This window comes from Pyxicephalus adspersus, chromosome 10 (assembly GCF_032062135.1).
Source record: "Pyxicephalus adspersus chromosome 10, UCB_Pads_2.0, whole genome shotgun sequence".
In the NCBI taxonomy this organism is placed as follows: Eukaryota; Metazoa; Chordata; class Amphibia; order Anura; family Pyxicephalidae; genus Pyxicephalus; species Pyxicephalus adspersus.
Window position 1 is genome coordinate 31,001,765 of NC_092867.1, and position 27,620 is coordinate 31,029,384.

The following is a 27,620-nucleotide window of genomic DNA, read 5'->3' on the forward strand; positions in this document are numbered from 1 at the left end:
TGCCATACTTTGAAGCAGAACAGCTGTCAAAAACATCATATACCCTAGTTATGTATTTATTAAACAGCATTAAACATATTACATACATCTGTTTTAGGAGTCTAGATAGAGTTCTCCTGTAATACCCTACACAGCAAACTGTGAAAGTAAGATTTGGCATTCTCTAGTTTTTAGGTCTCCTCTACAATGAATGGTGCTTGTCTTTCCAACACTCAAGACATGTTTGCAGAAAAGAAAGAGACAAAGGGTTGAGCATATTGGTGACTAATAGAATATCAGCCTTTTTTCCTATTGTCACCTATCAGAGTAGTATTATTATGGAGGGTGTTGAACTGTGCAAATGGAGAACTCTTGCAACAATAGGAACCTATTCAGACCTATGTGGCCCATTACCTGTGGTGGATTACACATTCAAGTGCATTGCATTACAGCAACCCTTTCATTTTAAATGAGCTGCCGAGGCACAAGAAACAAAACAGCATACAGGTAGTCCCCGGGTAAAGGACATCCGACATACGGATGACTCCTATAAAAGAACAGGGCTTCCCTGCTCCATTGTGTGCAATGACCAAGGCAAACGCTGCAGTTGTTTCTTTTTGCACGTCAAAGCACAGCTTGCTCCAGAATTTAATAAATGTCTAGGCTCCATAAAGTATTTTTTTTGTCTTGTTTGTGATTAACTCACAGTGAGGATTTTATACAGTAACTGCCACCACACTGCCTAATAATATGTTGAGACATACAACATAATCTGTCCCAATTGCATTTATTAAATTAATGTACCTGTGCCGACTTGCCTACACATTCAACTTAAGAACAAACCTACAGTCCTTTTCTCGTATTTAACCTGGGGACTACCCGTACCTTATTTTTTTTTAACAGCACACCGCAGTGCACAATACTGTAACTATGTGTTGAGGTAGCAATGCTCCACATTATATAGTAATATACTGCAGTAATCTACTGTAAAATTAACTTTAATGCAACATATAGGATGTAATTTGTTAAAGCACTCCAAGTATTTAGAGGATACAATTTCATCAGTGCAGCTGGGTGATCCAGCAAACCTGGAATGGATCTGGTCCAGGATTCATAACATTTGTTAACATTAGCAAATGACTGAAAACGATTCCAGGTTTGCTGGATGGCCCAGCTTCACTTATAAAAGTGTATTCTCTCTATACTTGGGGAGCTTTAACAAAATAGGTCCTATAAGTTACTGCAGTATATTACAGGATATTGTGTGTTATACAAAGCATGTAGTTATTCCTAAGACTGTATTCATATATTGCTAAGGTTCTAGTAAAGGTCCAAGCAGCTACCGCACCTGATACATTATTTATTGATAGGTGCCAACTTCAGTTTCTAAAAAGCTTGCTACCTGTACCACTCACCTGATGTTACCAACAAAAGAGGTCACTTTTCCTTTTTTGAAATACACTTATTATGTTATGTTAGAGAGCTTGTAGCAAGAAAGGAGGCTCTGGCTAGCAGTAAAGCTGGATCTCAAGCTGTGAACTGTTACCAATGGAGTGCTTAAATGACGTAAGAAGACTGTAAATGAATGAACACACCAGCATCTCTTTATATCCAGGACATCAGTATAAGTTCAACCAAGCCTTTAATAATTTTTGCTTTTTTTCCACCAAGTAAGAGAGAAAGGCTCGGTGTTGTGGCCAGATGTTTCATCTAGGGCTTGGCATGGCAGAGTAGACCATGTTTCATCTTGACGCTTCAAGTGTCTTTGAGGAGTTTCATTCAGTTGAGTTATTTTTAATGAGGCTTTTACATTTTGCATGGTTTAAAAATTAGCTTCTTTGCCTGATAGATTAATGAGCAAACATCAGGTTATAGGACAGTGTAGCTTTTTAAAAATATATTTAGGTCAATATGCATTATTCTTAAGTGTTTGTCCTAAAATAATATTCTGTTTTTCGTTGATTATTTCAATTTATTTTACCCATCTGTTTTAAAAATAAATATATAATATAACTGGAAGGCATAAGGAAACACTACAAGGTACACTTTTTTTTCCTCTCAGCTCCTGTCCCTGGCACCCTGGATCCTCTTAGATTCTGGACATGGTCAATATGCAGTGTTAACATTTTTCTACCATACAACACGTTGTGCACCCTTCTGAAACACAAACTGTGGATATAGTGGGTGCAACCAAAGTGCTAACCTGCAGATTTTTCTGAAACAACATTCTGGTCAGCACTCATTATTATTTTTATTATTATTATTATTATTATTATTATTAATAAACAGGATTTATTTAGTACCAACATATTACGCAGCGCTGTATAATAAAGTGGGGTTGCAAATAACAGACAAATACAGACAGTGACACAGAAGGCGAGGACCCTGCGCCGAAGAGCTTAAAATCTAGGAGATGTGTAGTGATGTAAAACCTGATTTGCTCTTGATACTAGTGCCTCCCTCTTGTGAAAAGAAATTCAGGGAACTCATATTAGGACAAGCAAATGAACTTAAATTGAGCTTTGTACTAAAATTAAACATCAGATTATTCAGTGGAGGTCCTTCCCAAATCCCTACATGCCCCTAGAGAAAAGATTTGCCTGTGTAGAAAAGTTAAAGAATATTAACTATATTACTAGAATATTAATAAAAACCTAAAGGTATTAAGAGGAAAGCAAGGCATCAAGGCCCTTCCAACAAAAAAAAGAGTATTTCAAATTTTTGTTTCATAGAGCACAGGTAGACAGGTACATTATTTTAATAAATGCAATTAGGACAGATGTTTGTCTCAACATATTATTAGGCAGCGTGGTGTCAGTTGCTGTATAAAAACCTCACAATGAGCTAATCACAAACAAAGCAAAAAAAAAAATCTTTATGGAGCCTAGACATTCAATAACTTCTGGAGCAAGCTGTGCTTTGAAATGCAAAAAGAAACAACTGCAGAGTTTGTCTTGGTCATTAAAGAGTTACAAGAGGGTGCAGAAAGAGCTCACCCCCTAAGATCACCCACAACCTCACCTGTGTTTAGCAAAAGATTTCTTCTGCAAGTCCTGCATACCGCCCCCCTCCCCCCTTCAAGCCATTCTGCACAGAGCGAGCAGGGAAGCCTTGTTCGTATCTAGGAGGTGTCCGTATGTTGGATGTCCCTAACCCGGGGATACCTGTATTCCAAAGAAAAGGTAGACCTTTTTTTAATATTTCCTTACCATTGCAAATCAAATTACTTAAATCTCATATATGTTTTAACATGGTAATGCATATGCAAAAATGTTTTTAGTCTATTTAAATCTGCAGATTGTATAGATTGTTGCTCAAGCAGTTTATTTATGGGAAGCCAACGTTTCGCAGTTGTGCTCCCGTGTTGTCACCCTGTCACTTGCTCCCTTAGTGGATAGTACATAGGGTTGTGCAGAAATGAACAACCATTGTCAGTATCAGGATGGTGGTCCAGAGCAATTATTTGAAGCCTAAGCTGGAAACTTTGTAGACAAGAAGTGATTTCAAGAGACTCTAGGACATCAGAAACAAGATGGGGGGAAAAGGGTAAAAAATGGGTGAAAACAGTATTTTATTACAAGATAGTGTTTCAAAAATGTGTGGCTTTGGCCATGTGAAAGTTTCCCTCTTGCTGAACTTCACATCACTGCTTTTTATTGTAATGCATAGAGGTGTGCAGAAAGAAACACTGAGATTAACAAGGGATCCAATACTTTAGATTGGCTATCAAGGCTAATAGCACTGTAGCATGCAGAAGTATCATAAGTTATCTTATTCTTGAAATAACTTAAATTCTTGGAAAGACAGCAGAAAAACTGTTTTTTTTTATAGGATATTTAAAATACCAATGAATAAATCTAACCAAAATTTATTATCGAGTGCCTACCAAGTAAGGTTCCTACTTTATTTAAGTCGCGTGGCCAGATTATTAGTTAATAATTAAGGAATTACCTGCGCCAAATCATTAAAAAATCTAAAAACCTATAGCTGAGCTCTTAAACATGTGATTATGACAACTAGATATTGCTTACCAAAATAGCACAGGTCAGAGGCAGCCTACCCAGGGGGTGCTTCTCCATACCTGGTAAATGAAGAATCTGTTAACACTTAACAAACATGCTTGATTTCAGATAGCAGATCAACTCATGGATAGAGTTTACGTAAAAAGCTGAATCCAATCTAAAAATATTATTTGACCTAGTTGGCAATGAAAATGGGACCCTGGATAAAAATGCATCTTGTGAAGTTTATGCCGGTTTTGAATAAGACTGAACTTGGACTGAGCTTACCCTGAAATAACATGGGGGTGCCATTTACAGGCTTTCCTTCCAAGAACAAAAATTGCATGGCTGTCCCACTGATCCAGATATGTTACAAAATTGGAAATAATTAACCCTCAACAAATATTGAGATCAAGAGTTCTCATTTTGTCTAACTTTACCACCTCTGTGCTTCCCTAGAATTGCGTATTCAAACTACTTAAACCAGGGACAGCAAAGCAACTAACATTTTAATGAAATCTGTGATAACATCCTACATATTTTCGTGTAATTGGGATAGCTATTTGCACTCCTGTTGTTCTCTTGCTATTTTTATACCTTTTTTGTTCTCAGTTTTACACCTTTTTTGTTTGATGTTTCTGCTAGAACAAATATTAAATGTGCCTTATGCCAATTTACTTCGCATTACATGTCTATAATTGGTATGTAGCCAATGTGGAATGTTGTGTGGGTAATAATGAGTCTAAAGTTTATCATGACATTTCAGTTCAAAGCTCCTGTGTTCATAATAATGGTCTTACAAGTCAACTCAGTTACATTTTCACCTTTATTACCTGCAGGGAAATTAATTTAGAACATAACAAAATGTATTTTGCATGCCAGAATGTGCTGTAAAAGAATTTCTGTTAAATTATTCTAAACTAGCAAAGGATCTACTTGCATTCTTAACATTGTTATATTTGGAATTTTGACATATATTATGACAAATCTATTGAATTTAGCAAAACATACTTTTAATTCTAGAGGTTAAAGTACTGGTTTTCCCAAAAGTAAGGGTACGTACAAAGGTGCAATGGTTCTCGTCCGATAATCGACTAAGGGCTGATATTGGACGAGAATCTGGCGTGTGTACAGTGCTCGTCATGCTTCATCCAAACACCTGCCCTGGTGGGTCCACGATGGACGACGAACAATCGTAATGGAAGTGAAGGAAGAGAAAGCGCAGCGGGGTGCCGCTCCATCGTTCTCCCCTCCCCTCTCCATAGAGCAGAAAAGTGCTGTATGTTCATGCATCGTGCAGTCGTTAGTAGTTGGAAAGGATCGTGAAAGATCCTTTCCAACGACAGTGATTGCACGTGTGTACATAGCCTAAAATTCAGTTTATGAGTGGGGTTTATCCCTGTGGGGTAGAGGAATCAATAGTGCCCAGAGAGGAAACAATGGTGCTTAGAAAGGAGTTAGGGTACAATGGTGCCCAGCAAGGCATAGAGAAGAACAATGGTGTCCAGCAGAGGTAGAGAAGGGGCGATTGTGCCCAATCTGCATTCATAGGACTAAACCAAAAACAGTCCTATGAAATCTAAAATGGCTGGGGTTACAGTTTCTTCTGTTTATCCTGTGTATGCCATCCAAAGTGAAAAAAATTCAAAGATCTAACATACACTTAAGCTACGTACACACGTCAGATTTTTATCGCCCGATAATCGGCATCGGCCAATTATCGGGCGAAAATCTGCCGTGTGTACAGTCGGTGTCGTCCATCGTCCGGACGACCGACCTGCCGGATCCACGGACGATGGACGACAGCCGATCCTAATGAAAGGGAAGGGGAGAGCGCGCAGCAGGGTGCCGCTCCGTCGCTCTCCCCCTCCCCTCTCCATAGAGCATGAACGGTGCTGTATGTACAGCACCGTTCATGCATCGTGCACTCCCTTGTCGTTGGAAAGGATCGTGAAAGATCCTTTCCAACGACAAAAATTGGAAGTGTGTACGCAGCTTTACACTTTAATGCAGTTGTACGGTTTTAAGCTTTTGAATTATGGCACATTTGTCATACCTTGTTACCATCTGGCTGGTTTTGTGAAATGAATCAAATCTTAATGCTCAGTTCAATCTGTACACAATAAAGGGAAATTCATTTTATACCGTGTTGTTTTAAATAATGAAAGTCCATTTTGGATTGGCATCATTTCTGTTGCAACTCTCATCATTGAGCTACAGCTGTCACTGCATTCAAAACAGCACAACATTGGGCTTTAATCATTTGATGTCTTTGGTCAGCACCGTTTAGACGGGACTGTGAATTATTATGGATAGTTTTGCAGATTCTAACATTCTGTAACATGCTAAAACATGAAAAAAAACAATGACCAAACCAAAAGTATTATTTTTTAAATACTTTTACAGTTCCATGATATTTTGGGGGGTAGACTAAAAAACCAATGAGGTCACAATACAGAGAAGCAATCATGCAGTGTCGAAGCTTGGTAAAACAAGTTTACAGATGCTGCTTTACACATCTGTATCATTTAAGCCTTTTTTTGCTGTAATTTTTTATATGTTATTGGCTCCTGGAAAAAAAAACATGACGTAAGGAGTCCATGACAGTCAAACAGGTAAAGAGGTAGTTTTCCTTAGGAAAGTGGAAAATTCAGCACATGCCCCTTTGATGAGCCACACATGATTCCCTATGGAACGCATTCTATTTGATTTGCCCTTGCTGCCAGTCAACTGCAATGTTATCATTACATCATGTGGCTACTGAGTTGTTTCCTTTTCAGTCATTCTTTTCATGCACTTTTAAAACCACATGGCATGTGTGTATCCCATCCCAAACTCAATACGTTTTACTGGGAACTATTAGATTTGGAAGCTGGTTGGTGGTGGTGACCTGCAAGATGGGGCAAATGTACCAAATACCAACTATATAAAAACTACAAAAACAGTATAGCTTGTCCTTGTAACATCATGTAGAGCCATAAAGGTTGCTAGAAATGGGCAAAACTGGTACTCTCAATCCCAGAAAAATATAAAAGTCCATCAGGTCATTATACCTAAAGTATCTGTCTACACCTTATATACAAGTTTTTGGTGTATTGACTTTTTAGGTATACCTTTTAATTATATCAGTTTCACATTTTTTTATTTAATGGTACTGGTTTATATTTCTCCCTGTACAGTATCCTATTTAAATACTAGTAAATATTACCAGGCAAGTCTCTTACTTTGACAATAAACCTTAATCTCAAACCACTGCATTTCAATCGTAGACCGTGGAGGCAGCAATATTTGGTTGAGCTGTTTTATTATTCAGTGTTGACAGAATTTATTCTGCCTGCGTTGTGGATGTGCTAAGGGTACAATTTAATTATACTTGATCCCCAAAAGATTCTTACGCTTTGTGTTCCCTGAGATATTCTGGTTTATTAACAGAAATGATCTATTAATTGTATGCTCAGTACGTATGATTTCTCAAGTAAGTTTATTAGGTGGATATGTGGAGGTAATGAAAGATGATAGCTCACAATATACAAGCTCTTCTGTCATCTTGTGACAAGAAATCTATATATAGATATAATATAACTTGTCATTCTCAGAAGACCAAGATAATGAGTCAGAGCAGGGCGGTGAGCATATCTCTGGAATATATAGATATATATAGCTCTCTGCAGACTTAATTTACTGTATCTGGATGTATGCTGTACATAAAGAGAACCACGATAAAAGGTTGTAACCATAAATATTTCAATGTACTTTTTTTTGTTTTTTTGCTGGTTTTTGCATTTTTATTTTAAGGTTGAAAATTGGATACAAATATACTCAGGTTTTGGTACTGATTAATTTGAGACTGTTTTATGCAATACTATTTGCAGATATACTGTAGTTGTAGTTGTTGCTTTCTTTCCTTTTTACAAACCAGTTGGCTTCTTGTGCTGCATTGGGATTGCAAGATTTTATTATGTGTAATACTTATATCATGTCCTGCAATTATACATACCCAAAAACAGAAAACCACAGACAGTTGTGTCAACACACAAACATCTTCTGATGTGAATAATATGAGGAGAGGGGTAGGTATTTTGTACTTATACAGTATGTACAAGAGCTTACTAGGGATCTCTGAATTTGTGGCAAGATCATAGGTTACCATATATACAGGTAGTTCCCGAATTAAGGACATCCGACATACGGATGACTCCTAGATACGAACAGGGCTTCCCTGCTCACTTGTGTGAAGGACTGAGGCTTGATGGGGGAAGGGGTGGTTCGCATGACTTGCAGAAAAAGTCTGAGCTGGTCTGCAACATCTTGTAACTCCTAAATGACCAAGATAAACTCTACAGTTGTTTCTTTTTGCATATCAAAGCACAGCTTGCTTCAAAAGTTAATGAATGTCTAGGCTCCATGAAGTTTTTTTTTCTGTGTGTTTAGCTCATAGTGTGGATTTTTTACAGTAACTGACACCACACTGGCTAATAATATGTTGAGACAAACATCTGTCCTAATTGCATTTTTTAAAAATACAAGTAATGTACCTGTTCTAACTTACATACAAATTCAACCTAAGAATCAACCTACAGTCCTTATCTCGTATGTAACCCAGGGACTACCTGTACTTGAGTATAAACCAAGATAGTTTTGTCCTCAAAATACCATTAGGATTAGAATCTTGATAAATACTTGGGGCACACACCGATAGATGGTGCTGTGTCCTCACGTAAAGTGTGTAACAAACTCTTGCTGTTGTAGAGAATGGAAAACATTGAGTTTGTTACACACTTTACATGAGGATACAACACCATCTACTGGTGCTCAACAATAATTTATAAAAGTTCATTTAAGAGCAAGTGAACTTTCATAAACAAATGAAAAGTAAAAATATTTTAACAAGTGTTTAAAAAAAAAGATATACTGACTGAGCCAATGCAATTTTTTTTTCTTGCCTTTTAAATAAATGTTTTAAAAATAATTAAATACATTTTTTATTGATTACTGTTTTGAATGTTAGCAGGTTAGCAATGTTAGCCCTAAATTTATACTCAAGTGAAAGCAGTTTCCTATATTCTCAGAAGAAACAAAAGTACTATGGTTTGTATTAAGTATATTCAGTATGATTTTGCATTAATCAAGTAGATATAACAACACTTCATTGGTAATACAGAACCTGGTGGAGCAAAAAGTAGAAGTTCATTGTTGGAGCTTAAATACTCTTTATCTGATTTGAAAATCTTCTATGTATTCTATTCACACAAATTACCTTGTCTTTCATGTTTTTTTTCTTTTATTTCAGCTAACGGGTTTTTAGATAATAAATTCCAAACCTCTCTTACCTGTCTATTTGTTCAAATGTTAATTGCAGCTTTCTTCATATAAAATAACATCTTGGGTCTAGCAGTCCTTTATATGACATTTTTCTTTTGGTTACATTAAACAGACTTCCTAATCTCTAGTCATAAGTAATTGATGATTAGTACAATGTATATTTAAAAAGAAAAAAAGCAAACAGTGTAATTTTAATTAAAATGGTTTCTATTTCCCAATATGAGCCAAGAAGCAACATGATATTTAACAAAAGCTAATATAATCCCCATACCATTACTGTATTAAAAAATTATATCAGGAAAACACACAAAGAAAGCTCACCAGAGAGCCTAACTATCTTTTTAACTGGCTGCTACTCTGTAAACTGGTGCCCTTTAAACATAGCCCAGTCAAAGTGTTGTATAGTACAGTATATGCCGTTATGCACCAGGGCACAAAGCTCCAGCATGAAAACCTTATGCTGATCATGGACAAAGGTAGGCTAATATGAGGAGGCTAAGGCATGGCCAGAGTAGCCAATTCAATGGAGGAAGAAATTGCAAATCTTCAATAGGCTTATCGGCAAGCAGTCATGTGGATTTTGGACCTGGAATCAACTGTCTGATGGAGGAGTACATCACAGATGGAAAACCACGCTGGGAGATTGGCCAAAGAGGTGGGTGCCAAAAAGTTATTTAAAAAAAAATTGCTCATTGTATAAGTGCATTGAGTACTCCCTTGCTATGGGATAAAGCTGTTGTCTGCCACTGTTTTGGAATCCAAGACTCCAACATAATTTCTTCTTCTTCTGGAAAAGAATCAGGAACAGCAGGTTTGACAAAGTACATCTTTATAAATGATTGTTTCAGGAGACATACATGAAAGGAATTGAGTACTCAGAGACAGGATGACTTTAGCTTGATAGCACAGACCAGTATAAGGATTGACATGCCAAGAAGCCAACTGATGGTACGTGAAAAACATATGTAACCACCTGGGGCACCTGAAACAAAGTAGCCCATCAATACCTTTTGTACCTTGTAGCAGATTTCTACAAAACCACATGTGTATTATCTTAATTTTTCTGAAAATTTATTATAGCACTAGGTTTATGGGAGGGAGCTTCATGATGTATGTTTGAGTGAAGTACATTCTGTAAAGCAGAACTGTAAGATTATTTATGTTGGGTGTTACATAGACATTTAGGCCAGAAATAGCCCAATCTAATGATGTAATGATGTAACTCTGTTGTTATTATTATTATTATTATTATTATTAATAATAATAATAATAATAATAATATTAATAGGAATAAACTGTATTGATATAGTGGTAGCAAATGACAGATAGATACAAACAAAAACTCAGGAGGAGGTGAGGACAATCTAAAAAATAGGCAGATAAAATTAAAATAATATATGTTTAATGCTGCATAAGTTTGTTCAAAAGCTGAATCTTAACTGTACTTCTTCAATTGAAAACTTTGTGTGATATAAGTCTGTGAATAAAAAAACTAAGAGCAGTCTTTCCAGTACTATGACTAAAAGCAGCCTGTGCAAAGTTACAGACTAAGCAGTGGAACACACTGGTCCCAGTCATAAATCATCTACCATGATTACATTCATAGAGATCTGGGACCAATAGCATTTAGGAAAAGGTTTGGGTAGGAGCTAGGAAATAATTACATTTTGACTCATTTCACTGCTGGGAGATATAGAATAAATTTAGTTTACTGTTTTTGCAAGGGCATGTCTTCAAAATTAAAAACAGCCCAAAAATCTTCTAATAGCCCCCAGCAACCCAGTACATGTTCTGCTAGTCTCGGCCTGGCAAGTCCATATTACAAGAAATTGAACAATCCTAATATCTAGAATATATTTTTAATCGTTTTTTAAAATGTTCAGGTATTAATTTTTCATTTGTCATTTTTTGTGCCTCTGAAATACAGTAATCATTGACTATATTTGAATCGAGATTGCTCCGAGGATTACGTACTCTGGCTAATGAGTTGGAGTCCAGAATTAATTTCTGTGTGTTACCTCTTTTTAATTTGATAATCGTTTTACTTTTGAAAAAAGAGGATGAGCTCAAACACAAAAAGGATCTTCATCCTGTTTCGTAAGTAAAAAGATTCAACAAATTGAAAAGAAATAGTCTACTGTATAAAATCCATTTAGAATGAAATATAGTATGTAGCAGTTATATAAAGAAGGCTCATTCAGTTTCATGAATGAGGCTTGCATTTTGTGTTTTAATTAGGTCTGGACTGGCAGAGCGTACTTTTCGTGTGCCCGAATTCTGAGCTGTTATGAGATGTTATAGTCAGCCTTTCAAATGTTAAAACTTTCTCCACCTTATATGTATACTCCGTACATGTACAATACAAACCAAAGTCTTCTTTTTTCAATGAAAGCAATCAAAAACTGCAGAACAAGAAAAAAACGACTCCATATGACTGTATAGGATACAGAGACTGCTAGGATACAGAGAATGATGTCTGCATTAAAGATATACAATATATAATCTATACAGTGCATAACTTGTTTAAAAATACAGAATTATACAGTGCTGCTTCTGCAGTATTTTTATTCTGAGTCCAGCAACAAATTAGCAAATCACAAACTTTCAAAATTAACATAAAGATAATTGTGCAGACTCATCAAGTTTGTGGAAAATTATAAAAAATACAATAAAACTGACCCCTGCATTTGGATCTACTCCTCGCTATCCACTGCAGATTACCAAATCATTTTGCATTTCATGAATCAGCAAACGTTTAAATTGTTTAAATTTATTAATACACTCCAGTCCATTCTGCAGAGAACAATAGAAGTTTTTAATCACAGCTGCTTGGATCCTGAATTGCATGAGTCTCCACATCTCACTAGATTTGCATAAAATATATTCATGCAACCTTTCTATTTTTCATCTAAGTATTTCCATGCAGATTTGTTTGATGAGCAGAAAATCATGTAATTCAGGAAGCAGGCAATCGTGACAAATAAATTGTATGGATCTCTGAAAACTGAATGCGTGCATCCGTAGTAATAGCTGTGCAACAGATGCAAATTCAGAGTCTGGTTTCATTCTGGTTTTAAGTTTTCAATTCATCATTGAAGTTTTTTATTTCAGGTACAGTGATCACAAGTCTGAAAAGAAAGCAGGTAGCTATATATTGTCTAACAGTGTAACAAATAAATTAGAGAATAATAGGAAGCACAGAGAGAGAACAAAGAAAGAGGTTCGAGGCTCAAAAGTATTGTGTCACACTATGAATGTATTAATACATCTTAACTTCATACATAACAAAGTCATACAAATACATAATTCACAAACATATAATTGTTAGTATGTTGTATTTCTCTTGCCTAGTTCTGGTAAAAGGAATCACAGAAGTAGGAACATTGGTTCAGGATCACAAAACATATTATGTTTGTCTTGCCTAGTTCTGTTCTAAATCACAGAAATAAGATAATTCACTAGACATAATATTGCTAGCGTGGACATTAAACAGCAGAGAATATGTACGGGAAACAGGAAAAAGTGATAAGACAGTGTTTTCTGTATTAGTCCCCGACGCGTTTCACCCAGATTAGGCTTCCTCAGGGGATCTGACTTTATACGTTTTAAGGTAGGTAGTAGGAAGGTTGGGTCTTCAATAGTGTATTCAAGACAGGTAGTTCCTAAGGTAGTGCTGATATACAAGTAGGGTTTATATGAACTAATATAGTTGTTTGGTATCATATGATGAGGTATGAGGGTGAATGTATGTATTCATCCAATGGTCTTATGCTCTTATAGGGTTACAGGTAGTAGTTATATTTATAAGAGTTGGATACCAGCAAACAGTAATTAAGGAGGGATATAGCGTTGCTATATGGTCGGGTGCCAGCAAAAGGGACCATTCCCGGACCATCATATACTATAACAAATAAATTAGTATTAAACTTTTATGGCCTGTTTTTTCTAACATTCCAAAACAGTGTTTCTCAACCAGGGTTTCTCCAGAGATTGCTAGTGGTTCCTTGGACAGTTTATGTGACACCAATGATCTTTTTTGTTGTAATGGTAGCATTCTTCTCACTGGCCAGCCATGTAGGAGGCATGTTTCTACCGACCCCTACATCAAAGTACTGTGAGCTGTGGATATAAAAATTATAGCAGGGGTTCCCTGAAGATCTGAAAGTTATTTCAATGGTTCTCCCATGTTAAAATGGTTTGGGAAACACTGTTCCACAACTTGTTTAGTACGGCCATCCAATTAAATGATCGGTAAATAATGAGGCATAGGAGGTGGCCAGCTGATATTTGCACATCAGAGTTCCCCAGTATTGAAGGTTCTTAGAGTGCTGTTCAAGGGATCCAGAATGTAGGTATCAAGAAGTGCCACATGTTAATATTCAGGGAGTGATCACTAAACTATTAAGATCAATTAATACTTCTAGATCCAAAGGTTGAGGACACATGGCAGGTGTCATGGACTCCAGTCAAGCAGATGTAAAACCCCCTGAAAAAGCCATTGCCAGAAAACCTGGTTAAGTAAGTTTTAATCACCATGGGCATGAAATGTATGCTATAGGCAAGCTCATTCAACCTTCTTACCCCAGAGGAACCCTTAAAATATTGTTAAGATCCCGGGGAACCCTGCTACAATTCATTGTAAAAAAGGCCCTTACATTGATGGTCAGTGTGCAGAATGTTCCTCTTACTGCAGTGGTGCAAATTTAATCCTGCAGATGGAAAAAAAAAATTGGAGTCATTCTTGGCATTAGGCTTTGAAATATACAGGCACCATCAGATGGAAAAACAGCCGTGGCTCAATGGACCTCTAGTAACCTTTTAATGGAACCCTGGGATTCCACAGGACCCTGGTTGAAAATGATGCAAATAATGATACTTGAATTGTGATATCGTATATCTGTTTGTTTAGGTTAGATTTTCAAAAAGAATGCATACATTTCATGTATGAGATCAGCTAGGATCTTAAACCTATTTGACTGAATACACAAATTTATATAAAAAGATCCTTCATCAACTCATCAGCCTAAACCAGCCATAATTATTTTTCTCATGTATCTCACATCTGCATTATCGTATAATAGTAATCAGTCCTCCACATCTATTTATCTTTGTTTTCATGCACAGTCAAAAAATTAGCTTGTTTCCAACAGACCTATCTATCGTTGGCTACCCTTCCATGGAGTGTTATGTTTTACAAATAATTATGAGCCATATCGACTAAAGTAGTGCAAATAGCAATGGTAATGTACAAAGTGTAACATTCCATAACAGGCAAGCAAATTTCAGTTAAGTGTAGCCGGATTAGTCAACTGATCAGTTTCTAGGAGTTATTGATCTTGGTATTCCCATGAATGCTGCTGTAGAATAGTGAGGAGATAGTTCTTTTTTTCTTTTTGTTTAAAGAGACCCTATTGGGGCTATAAATAATTCCTATCTTGATATTGAGCAGTGTATCAGTGTATCAGGAACCCTGGTTGAGAAAAACTGTTCTGGAGTAATGCAGCGTTCATCTAACACACAATATTATATTTGTAATACCGGTATGTGGGTATTTAGAAAATATTCAAGTAATTGCTATCCAAGCTTCAACATATGGCATGTCTATTTTAATATTGCAGCTTTAATCATGGCTCACACTTAATACAAAATAACTCTTATACATATATTGATACAGACATGTATAGATCACAATGAAGCAACATTCCAAATAATTTAGAGGGGTCCCTAAAGAGGTGGCCCCTTGTACTTTGCCTATTTTGATATTTGTTCAAAATGGGAAAAGCTTTCCTCACAGAAATGACAATTAGATATAATTTAATAATAATAAAAAATATAACAGATATCGTGCTTAGAAGAATATTTTCTTAAGGGTAAAGCAGTGCCATATGGCCATGCATCTGACACAGGCACATCTAGGCAATCTGTACTTGCTAAATGTCGGGAAAATAATGTTTCTCAACAGAATACATTTCCAGTTTGTGTCTTACCTATTTATGTGTATTCAATTATAAAAACTCTTTTGGGGACATTCCTCACCCCCTTATTCCCCAAGGCAGTGGTGAAGTTGATTTGCTGTACAGGGTGCAACAAGGACAGACAGATTGTACTACTCAGATTCTGAACAGCTTCTCTTATTATCCCAAAGCCATGCATGGGAACTGTCAGAATTTGTCCCGAAGGTTCGGTATAGTTAGGCACATTTCTCAGTCTCAGAGATTTATGTGTCAGATTTTAGGGCTGCTAGTTTAGTGCTGCATTGCATACTCAAATATTCTTTACAGTTATAGTCACATAACATAGTGGCTGACAGGTGAGGATCTTTATAGTTTTTTTTTTTTATGACAGCTTTAACAGACGCAACCTTAAAGCGGAGCTAAACTCAAAATGTTTACTTTACAAAAAGGGGTAGATAACCCTTTAATATAGTAAAAAATTGTATTTTTTAAGTGGAAAGGGCAGCACCTCCCCTTTCTGTTTTATTTGTGTGCAAGACAGAATGGGAGCAAAGAGCCTGCCAGGATACTTATATCATGTCTCAGACATCGGGAATGTGCGAGAGGAGCCCTTTCTTTAATGGGGGAAAAAATAAAGTTGTCTTGCATGCGCAGTGGAATCAGCACTGTTTTACCCAAATACGTTACCTGATGCCGTGCCTGCACTTTACACAAGATGGCCTGATGGGAGGCGTCTTACAATGCCAAAAAACAACTCTTAGTCCTTGAGGACAGTGTGCATTGTCACTCTAGTATAAATGTAGATACGAGCAGGAGCTTCTGGTGAAAATGAATGAAAATTGATGAGGCTTTCTATTTTTGTCCAGATCCGATAGGCACTCTGAATGATGCTTGTGTGTATTCCAAGTGTACCAAGTGTGTGCAATATCATTCATCATTTTTGCACTTTGTTTAATATTTTAAGGTAAGCCCAAGATAGGGAGCTATACTTGAATTGACTTTAATTCAGTTTGAAATGCTTCTGAGGACATTTACCATTTTTTGAAAAGTTGTAATTGACCTTCTTCTAACCCACATTTGACCTGCGTCAACTTGGTTTTGCATTCCTAAAGACTTGTACCGAAATACAAAGCCTTCTTAAGGGAACAATAACTAGTTGCCTTTTAATCCCCCAACGAACTAGCACAGGTTTATACTGTACATTCAGGCACCATTGCAGCCTTATATTGGACAACAGAGGTGACCTTTAAGGGAACAAAACATTCTTTTTTATTATTTTATTTAATATTTATCTCTCTTCCATATAAAGCCATTGATTCAGAATCATCCCTATAGTATTTTCCCAGGGTTGCATGATAGGTAGAATTTCCAAGTTAACAAAAACACTTTAGAACGTGTCCATTTCACAGCCAAGGAAGAAAGGGAACAAACTGCGGCAAATCCTTTATAGTCAACAAAGTCGTATTCACAGGGGAAAAGCTATTCTGCATAATATATAACATATCTCATTCTCTTTGTGTGATATTTAATAGGTACAACATAGAAGGTCTTGATTTTAATTATTGATTAATATTCTACAATATTTAATCATTCCTTTTTATAAAAATGTTTTGTCTTCTAATGAAAAAGACATTTTAGTATTTTCTCGGGGCTGTAACACGGAGAATCGCTGGCTGGAATATAAATTCTCTGTTATGAGATATGGTCAGTAAGGCTGCGGATTCCTGCTGTGTGCTGTCTAAGTGGAAAAGTCATCAGTCTCTGTGTTTACACATTGGCTCATTCCATAATTTCCCCGACATGAGTCATATTTTATATTCTGTGACTCCGGGAGATGTAAAATCACCAATATTTTCTCAATAACCTCTATAAAATTGTATGTTTATTTAATTTTCTGTCCACATGCACGGTGTTTTTATGAATATGTTGCAAATAATGCTGCTAAGGATAGCCAAGCAGTTAAGATTAATTTCAGATACCACATTTTGGAAAATGGATGTTTACCCAAGAGAAATTTAGCAATTGCTTGGCACTGAGGGTGTGAAATTGCTATTAAAACCTAAAAGTGTGTTATTTCTTTTTTTTTCCAGGACTCCACAGGCTATCCGAGAAGTCTATGCTACCATTTACCTGGAGAATGAAATCATTTACTATTAAAAAATAAATATTTGTACAGTAGCCACAAAATAGAAAAACTATTTAGTACTGTGTTGGACTGTTATTGGACCTGACAATCACACGTTATGGTATTGACAACTACCTGGTCCCTTAGCATCCAGTTGTTGGTAATCATGCAACTGCTTGGGGCTGGATGCTCCTTTCTATGGATGCTTTAGTTATTCTTAAAGTAATCATGCCATCCCCCGAGCTTACCATTATAGTTGTGCATTTGCAGTGGGATTCACTGGACCAAACTGCCATTTTCAGTCATTAACAGTCCAGTGGCAATGTTCCCAAGCAGCTAATGCAATCATTTTTCAAGAATTCCCACAAACAAAAAGGTATTCTGCAAGACTTTTGTATGTATACCCTATAGTACAAAGTTAACAGTGCATGATAAAGTCCAGTATTGGTTGTTTAGCCAAGATTTGTGTTGTAGACACTGTGGTGTGGCATTTTTTGTTATGTCCCAGTAGAAATAAGAAAAGAAATTTACATCAAATGTTCACAAAATGTTACCATTTTATTATGAAAGTTTTGCTTAAATTGACATACTTAATTTCCTTTACTGGGCTGGCAAAAATTTGCTTGTAAAATATTAAAATCAATCTACTCCTTGTTTTACATGTAGAAGATGTTTTTTTGGGAGATTAGGTATTATTATATTTTAATCATTTAGTGTTCTGTGCACTTGTTTTTTCTGTTTTTTATCTGTATTTGTATAGTTTTATAAGCAGATGGAGAGTCTGTATCAACCAATTTCCAATATTCAAGTCTTCCTGCTGTCAAGTAAAGAAGTGCATAACATTTTCATCAAAATCTTAGCAGAACACAAAATAAAAAAATAAAATAAACCCAGTTGAAATCACAGCAAAACATTCCTGGTAAAAAAAAATTGTAGTGTATTAGGCAAACTTTGTAAAAATTTCTGTACAGTGACATTTTTCTTACTGTGGGGCTACTGTAACATACTGGCATAACACAAAATTAGGGAGAACAACGATAGGGTATACCTAAAGTAAATACTGTATTATTAAAGGTAAAGTTTAATCTGTGGATAATTTGCTTTCCCTGATTCCCCTTTTTTCCCCCTTCTTTTTATCAATGTATTAACAACATTTTTTAATAGACAGAAATATTAAATAAATGTAATTAATTATCAGAACACATTATATGTGGATAATGGAAATGCAGATGCCTAATACATTTTCAGTAATACCATATATACAAAATAGAAAACAAAATTTATAAAAATTGTACAAGAAAACAGGACATTGATAGGCATTTATCTTACAGTGCACAGACAATAAGTTAATTAATGCCAGTCTTAAGCTACATCCACACGTGCAATTATTGTCATTGGAAAGGATCTTTCATGATCCTTTCCAACGACTAAGGAATGCACAATGCATGAACGAGTGCTGTACATACAGCACCGTTCAGCTCTATGGAAAGGGGAGGAAGAGAACGACGGAGTGCTACCCCACTGCACACTCGCCCCCTTCCCTTGCATTACGATCGTTCATTGTCCATCATCTGTAGATCTGCCAGGACGGTCGTTCTGACGATGAACGATGGGTGCTATACACACGCCAGATTCTTGTCCGATATTGGCCCTGAGCCGATTATCGGGCGAGAACCATTGGACCTGTGTACACAACCTTACAAGCGATAGACGGCTGGGGTGGTTACAGAGTCATCACCCACAGATATACCTTCTCTTCTTCACAGACCCCTACTCCATGATCCACGACTTTACGACGAAAGAAATATTCGGAAGTTATACCATTGAAGTCAATAAATGCTTAGATTTTTTCTTATTGCTTTTTGATTTAATTAAAATAATTGACTGTTCATATGGAGGGGGAGAAGGTAAAAATACTTTTAAGACCCAACTCCAGCTAAAATTTTTTGTATATTGGGCTAAGACTATTTTTGGTCATTATTCTTATTGCTGACTGTGTTCTTATTGGAGAGATTTCCCTTTTTCCTTATCCAGAATACAGTAGGACTAGAGAGTACAGGTGGCATGGGTACAGAAAGACCCAGGGAGTAATAAAAAAACTGATAAAAGTTCTTTCACCCCTCTGAACAGGAATTTTTTTCCTGAAACTGTGCTTTAAAGAGATATTTGACTTGAGTCTTTTCTACAGCGTTCTCTTTGCCATTAATGACCATTACAAATTCATTATATAAGAATACCTGAAAGATGATAGTTCTGGTCTGTTGTAGTTAATTTTCTCAAGGTGACTGCAATGTGCATTGTGTATTGAAGCTGGGTACAGTTTCAGATACTTGCTGGTATGGTATTACCAATGTTTGAAAAATTGCACTTATCCAAAGTTGTTGATTCGGAATATTCAGTTAATCTCTACTGTGTTTGCTCCCTATCAACATCCACCAGACCAAGAAGACCAGGTCAGATTTGGCAGCATTGGTGTGATTCATTAAATGACTGATGTGAATATCACTGGCAGCAGCTCAAGCAATCTCCTCTGAAACATAACCTTTCATTCTGAAGTTTGTCTCCAACGAGACATGAATCAAGAATTTCTTGCATTTAATATTCAAATTGTTCATTTAAAAATTACTGGAGGAAAGGATCATTAAAAACATGAGAGTGATTTATTAGTTTAATTAAAGAGTGAAAAAATTATTAGACATTTTCCAGGAAATTTGTCACTTTAGACTTGCTTAAACGGTATGAAGGATATCAGACATGATAGAGAAAGGGACCAATTATGTTTGTAAATTGATGTATTTATTTATCTTTTGTTTAATAAATGTAATATTTTAAATATTAATTGAAAACTTCAAACATCATTTGTTTTTAATATAATATGCATGCTAATGTCAATATCCAACACAAAAAGTACCCCACAAACCATGTAGAGCCCCAAAGCAGCTCCAGAAGTTTTGCATACCTCTCCAATGAGTTTGTTGGTTTCCATACTTTTTTTCTATAGGTCCCAATGAGGGAGCAATTTAATTGCAAGCCTTGCATGGAAGCGGCTGGGTTACGCTTTCCTATCATACTTTTTGCTTTATCTCTTATCCACTTTATCTTGCATGTCAGTTTTGTAGCAGTTATATCAGGAAGATGCACTCAATCCACCTTTTAACTTTCGTGTGATAATAGAAAAATAGCATTTTGGTTTAAATTCCTTTTATTTGAAAATATTGTTAAGGGCTTGATGGACTGTTAGGAGTTGTAAGGTTTGTAAGATAATTAAGCAACTAAGAAGATAATGAGTAGGAATGTCTAATTGATACCTACACACCTATGAAATGTTTTACTTTTGATTCATTATTTAATAATTAGGTAATTTTTTATGTTAATATCACAAAATTCTGGATTTTTTATTGTGTTTTAGGAAGTTGTGCAATAAAAGATAGTCAAACTTACATTTAATTCATTCTGAAAATGTTTCATTTTTTTTTTTTTTTTTACACTTTTAATATCAGTTATTGTAGTCAAATATTTTATTTTTGCCTCCATAATCAAAGTAAAGATAAAAAGAGAGAGAGAAACCCCTACTTGGTTCTGCGGGATATATAATGGAGCTGATAAAATGAGTTAGATTATTTTTCTTAAAGATTTTTTTAAACCTGTAAAGGCAAATACTACTCATAAGAAACTTCAATAGACAATGTAAAACTCTTCCATGTGCACAGTTAGGAGCAGACAAGGCAATTAAGATTGATTAACTCAAATTATTCGGTTGAGGTTTTTTCTGCAACCTGCAACCTATATGCTTTAGGCAAACCAAAGGCAAACTGACTTGACCAGAATAAATGATACTGAGTAGATCCAAGGCATACCTAGCATAAATATTTTTCAAACATATTATTCTATGTTTTTATCACTTTTACTATGATATTATGTTGGTAATGTAAGGAATTTAGCATAATAATCTCAATTAGCAACAGTAAAGCTATAATCAGTTCTTCAAGTACCTAGTCCTGGAACTTTCCAGATGTAGCTGCCAAATTGAATAGGTCAATAGATGAATTTTTTTTTAATGTATTCTTTTTAAAACTTTACATGTTACTCATCAGATATAAAGTTTGAACATATTTTTGAGACTTCCTAAACATTATTAAAGCTTATATTACTGTTCATTTTATTATATTTTATGCTTTCGATATAGAGACTTAGAAATTGAGGAGCGTGGTTAAACAAATCTTTTAACAAGTGCTTTAATGTAAAAAAAAAGTAAAAAATACGTGAATACGAATTATACTCTTTTTTTTTTTTAATATATAATGCTGATAATTACCCGTAACTAAGGAGTTGTAATGAAAATGACTGAAGATAATTTAAATTCAGTTCAGGTCATGTTTCTTTTGGGGTTTATGTGGGGTATGGTAAAGATGACTATGACAGGTATAAAGGTATAATTATTTTCTAGGATTCATAAAGATTCAAGTGACTCATCTGTGGGACTTTGTAACATCCAAATTATTCCTCCAAGAAGGTCCATTCAATATTAAATTGAAAAGAGGATAACCATTTACACTGAATAAAAATAATTTTGATTGTTCTGGTGAATATTATGTTTTTATACTCTTATTTACCAATTTGTATAATCAAAATAATATATGCCCTAGAATGGATTTTCAAGTGGTTGTAATACTGGATCTTTAAATAAAAACATATTTAGGTAATATTTAGGTAGATTGCCCACTTAGCAAGATAGAATCGAGTATTTATTTTTTGGAGAATTATTTTTTACAGCTGCCTGGACTTTTAAGCATACTGTAATTTTATTGGTACAGCACTTGGCTAAATATATTCTACAATTCTCCATTAAATATGGTCTTCTATCCAATTCTATGTACGTTTTTTCCAAGTCTTTATATAGTGTGCATTTTCTGTTTCAGATATTGAAAGTACCCAGTAAAGTTACCCAGTATAGCCATTCTTAATCAGCGTTCCTCCAGATTTTGCTAGGGATTCCCTAAAGTGTGCTTTCTTTATCACAGGCCACACATTTAAGAACCCTTTTCCCCATTGACCCCCAAAAATTAGTTTTAATAGGTGACCCATTAGACCTGAAAACAATTTTAGGGGTTCCTCAGGGGTAAAAAAAAGCTGAGAAAGGCTAACCTAGTAGGTTTTTATCATTGCTGGCAATATTTTTCACTGATGCCTACAGTAACAAAATAGAATCTCATTTCTTATACTGCAGTAGGAGAATAAAAATGTAAATATACACAATTACAGGCACCAGCATTCTCTTCAAGCACTTAATTAAATATGATCCTATATGACTAAATCTGTTATAAACAGATTGCTTGTTACAGCTTTATATTTTTTTCTTTAGTATACTGCTTAGTTAAACAAAATGTGAAGAGGTTATCTTCAAAACAGACATATTCTATGACAAAAGTAGGAGAAAACTTACTTTGATAAACACTTATACATTTTTTGATAGCTGCAAAATGCAAGACACATTGAATGCATTTCTAAACTGTAAGCGTAGTTATTGTACAGAGTTGGTTCTGTAAACTATTACGCAAGCCATATATAACCCTGTTACCATACCAGCAGCTTTCCTATTTGCATTTTTCTTGAAATAAGACACGGATTGTAGCAAATAAAGTTTTTTTTATTGTGCAGTATTTCAAAGATATGTACAAAAATAGTTATTACCTGTTTACAATATTTATACATACTAAAACAAAGATCCAAAATGCGAATAGTGTTTGGTTTACATTGAACGAATCTGAATTATAAAGACAAAATATTTACAATACCTTAGCACAATGTGTGGGACAAAGGTTCATTTGGGCAGCATGGTAAGTGGTAAAGTGGTTAGCACAGTTCCCTTATATTGTTTATGGCTCAGTTTATAAATACAGCAAAGACATTTTTTGTGCAATTTGTTGTGGTCTATACCAATCAGACCTGGTCTTCCATACATTCATACATTCCATAGCAGAGTCCTAGAGCTCCCTATGTATAAGTTATAGAGCCAGATTTAGGACCCCAGTCTGTGATTGGACATAAAGGAGTAACAGCATATTGGACAGAAAATCCCCTTGCTCCCTCCTACTTAAATAATGTAGTGCAAAGCAGTAGAACCATAATTCCAAATCAGTTCATGCTTCTGCTGCTGTATAAAGAATTATGAAGTTGATATCGAGACAGATTTGTTTATTTATACCAGGTGTATGTAAAAAAAATGTTTAATGATATTTAATGTATACTAACTGGCTTATTTTATACATCTGCCTTGATTTCAGCATTAAAGTAGCCACAACAATAAATATGATGGTTGGTCTGTTGCTATAATTTACGTATCATTATTAAATAGGATCCCAAGTGCCTGTTGTCCATAAATAAGACAAAATAATAATAATAGCATGGTTACAGAGTTATAAATTATTACAAAAACAATAATGTGCCCTATAAATGTACTTCTAGTTAGGAAGAAGTATGTGTTAGAAAGTATGGTATAGAAATGATGTGACTGTATTGGGCTGGTCATGGTAATAATTGCATACATCATTTTGAATCATAAGTAACTAAGTGTACACAGTTCCTAGACCAGAACCAATATATGTTTAAATCCAGCAACGTTATTGATAATACTATCAGCAAGGGGGTGTGCTATCTATCCTCAGGTTTGTAGACAGCAATACCATGCCATGGCAATATGCTAGGGTGCACAGTTTGCAAGTATAAATCTATCCTTTATAATAAAAACCTATTCATCAATTAGTTACTTGGGAATTGACAAGAGCATAATATGCTCCTTGTTTAGATAGCAGCTGGGTGTGAGTCCCTTGCTCAATGACCCTCCCGTTCTGTATGACTGCGATGATGTCAGCGTTCTGTACTGTCGTGAGCCGATGAGCAATAACCACACATGTCCTGCCTTGCCTGGCGTCATCCAGAGCCTTCTGTACAACCTGTAGATATAAAATTACAAGAGACGTGCTTTATACAATATCCTGCTTCATTTGGTGGAACAATTGAAAGTTCACTCTTTATTGCATAAACTATTTTCATTAAAATGTAACTGCGCAATAGTGTCATTATTAGTCATTTCCCATATTCATTCTGCCTAAACGGCACATCTGTTCATGAGTGGTTTATAAGAATATTTCATCAGAGATATGATGTTGAATTCTTAATACTGAAATGCATTTGACCATAAGGCACAACACATGGGTTTGGGAAATTGGAAATTTGGAAATTGAATATTGCTGTCATTTACATATACTGTAATACTACTTTGCTATGGATATGTAGTGGGGACACTAAAAACATAAAAGATAGCGATAAGAAGACAGAGATAAAAGAACTGTGAAAATTCAACAGTTATTTAGGTTATTCCTCCTATGCACTAGAAACAAAGAAGGGAGAATATTAATGGCTTCTATGGGCGATACAGACACATTTTTATTTCAGGTACAGTCATAAGGAAAGAATTGTGTACATGTTCTTTATAGAAGACAAACTAAAACAAAATTTAACCCAACTATGTATACTCTAGATACTTTTACGTATAAATTTAGCAGACATGTAATATCAGCTTGAACAATCTCCCTTAGATCTACCAACAAGTTGTTAATCGGCCTGCTTGATTGGATACAAATAATTGGTTTAGGTAGTTTTGGTAAATCTAAAGTTGATGGTTTTATGACTTAAGATTGTAACATGTATGATGGCCCTAGGACTGTGTATTAGGAACCACAATCAGAATCATTTACTGTACAGGTTAAAAAAACAAACTAACCTTTTCACTTTCTGTGTCAAGAGCGGATGTTGCCTCATCTAGCAGCAGCACTTTGGGTTTCCGTATTAAGGCTCGAGCAATTGCAATTCTTTGCTTTTGTCCTCCTGAGAGTTGAGCACCTTTATCACCCACACGTGTGTTGTATTTCTGAAATAATGGTGAAATATAAGCATGCATATACTTTTAAATATGGATATGGATTGAAATAAATAAAAAAAACTAAATTACACATAGAATTTGATTTACTGATGTGTTAGCCCATTCTATTCATAGATCTAACCATCTGTTCTTTTTATTATGTCTATAAATTAATTTTTAGCCTTGCTTTTTTCCCCCAGGCTCCAGCAGCTTGCAGGTGGGATTAGTATTGGTGAGCACTAGAATGGACAGCCATGGCATACGAAATACATCAGTCCATAGCTATGTATGTCATCACAAACATTAGTTTTCTTTACTATTACACCCCATGAAATCCCGACTAGAATTTCCAGTTCTGTGCCAAGTGAATAATTACAGAAGCCAGTTGTAGTACTGATTCCTTTGGTGTGGTACACGGTAGAATTACAAATTACAGAAATTTGTCCATTAGTGATTTAAAGATATGTAGGAAGCCGTCAAGCAAACCATTACCTGGATAAATTAAAAGCTTTACAGGTATACAAGCGAGGCATCTGGGTATACAAAGGTCACAGTACCAGTGCAATTATTGGAAATACCAGCACACCTGACACCTTGTGTCAAGCTAAGCTTTTTTCCCAATTTTGCATAGCAGTAATAACTGAGCCTTTTGCCACATGGGGTGCAGGTCTGAAAACCCAGCAACAACTAATACAATTTATATGGGGTGTGTTCTATAACCACTACTATGAAAAATGTAAATGTATTAGACAGAATATATTTGGTAATGCCAAACTTGCAAATGAATCCCCTATTATGTACAGAGAATACCCCAGCCAGATAATATGGGAAAACGTACCTCCTAAATTTGTCCTTCTTCCAAATCACTCCAGCTAAAACATATTAAAAAAAGTTTTTGTTACTTACATCTGGAAGATTTTCAATGAAAGTGTGGATATTTGCAGCTTTTGCAGCTTCTATAATTTCTTCTTGTGTCACTTGTCTGTCCAGAACACCATACTGAATATTTTCAGCAATACTACAGTCAAACAGCATGGGCTCCTGAGATACAATTCCCATCTGGGATCTCAGCCACTTCAAATTCAGTAATTTTGTGTCTACTCCATCTGCAAACTGTAAGATGAGAAACAAAATATCACCATAGACCACAGTGTTTACTACTGCATATAATATTTAAAAAAAACCCTTCCACAAAATGCTTATCATGGATATTATACATCGATGTTATTAGTAGAAGATGACTCTTTTTTGGTTAAGGTTGAAATAGATGTAGGAAAAGGGTAGGTAGGTAGCTAAAAAAACATCATACTGGTTATTCTGGTGTGGATACAACAACCACAGGAACACTTTGGAGGACAGGAAAGAGCTTGAAACCCCTCACATGTCTTTATGTGGCCCTCTCTCACTGGTGGAGGAGCAAGGCATTGCTTGCTCATCAGTGATTAGGTTTATGCAATGTTTTGGGCAATGCCAAGTGATCAACAGTTATGTGCCCCCTGTTTTTTAGCAATACTGGGATTGGCATCTGGCATTCATTCCTTATTCAGTACAAAGGACTGTCTATCAATGGATAATGTTGAGAAAGTTCTGATTCTAAAAATACCTTATCCTAAAGGATTATTCTGTGAAATTTATTATAATACTACATGCAGCATATTACATTTGGTGCTAAGCATTAATATTTGATTAATGTGCAAATCCATCCAAAAATGGGAATTCATCAACAGCTGTAATTTTATAGACTGTCATTCTCCCTTTTAAAGTTCAATATGCCTGTTTAAGGAATAATTTATTGGAGTGGAGAAAAATTGCAAAAATGTGATTTTGGTTACTGCTGCTTAGTTACATGGCTATCAATAAATTATACAACTATGGAGCAAATAAACCATACAGCCATTGTCAGCTAGGGTTCCTCTAGCGGTTTCTCAAACTAGGGCTGATTTACTTTCCATTTGATGATGTCTGCATAGTTCTGGGGCCAACACCACTTGGTAGAGCCTGCTGTCTTACTCTGATGTTGTGTCTGTGGCATAATGTATGGGGTGGGGCATTCTTTTCACTGGCCAAAAAATTTGTTTTTTTTCCTATTAACCCTCAAGAAAACCTTAACATAATTTCAAGTGATCATATGGATAAAAAACGTGGAGAAAGGCTGTTATAGCTTGTACAGGACTATAGACTGTCCCATGTGGCAGCACTTGGTGATTGGCCTAGTACTTTCAGATGGAGAAAGTAACACGGCCCTCGATACATGGAAATACTTTGAATTTTTATAGCTGCTAGAGTAATGGTGTAGCAAAAGAAAGGAAAAGGCTTTT

The 27,620-nt window shown here is 35.5% G+C and overlaps 2 protein-coding genes across 2 annotated transcripts in view; one reads left to right on the plus strand and one right to left on the minus strand.

Annotated features, from left to right (window-relative positions):
- Positions 1 to 18,036, plus strand: part of LRRTM3 (leucine rich repeat transmembrane neuronal 3) — a 52,836-nt gene extending 34,800 nt beyond the window's left edge. The window contains exon 3 of the mRNA XM_072424386.1: positions 17,347 to 18,036. Within this exon, the coding sequence (XP_072280487.1) occupies positions 17,347 to 17,397 (51 nt within the window). The 3' untranslated portion in view covers positions 17,398 to 18,036. The remainder of the gene's footprint in view (positions 1 to 17,346) is intronic.
- Positions 18,037 to 23,292: 5,256 nt separating this feature from the next.
- The window catches only part of LOC140339971 (ATP-dependent translocase ABCB1-like), a gene marked incomplete at its 5' end in the record, with an annotated part of 159,370 nt that continues 155,042 nt past the window's right edge, over positions 23,293 to 27,620 (minus strand). The window contains 3 exon segments of the mRNA XM_072424899.1: positions 23,293 to 24,334; positions 25,165 to 25,311; positions 26,209 to 26,415. Of these exon segments, the coding sequence (XP_072281000.1) occupies positions 24,137 to 24,334; positions 25,165 to 25,311; positions 26,209 to 26,415 (552 nt within the window).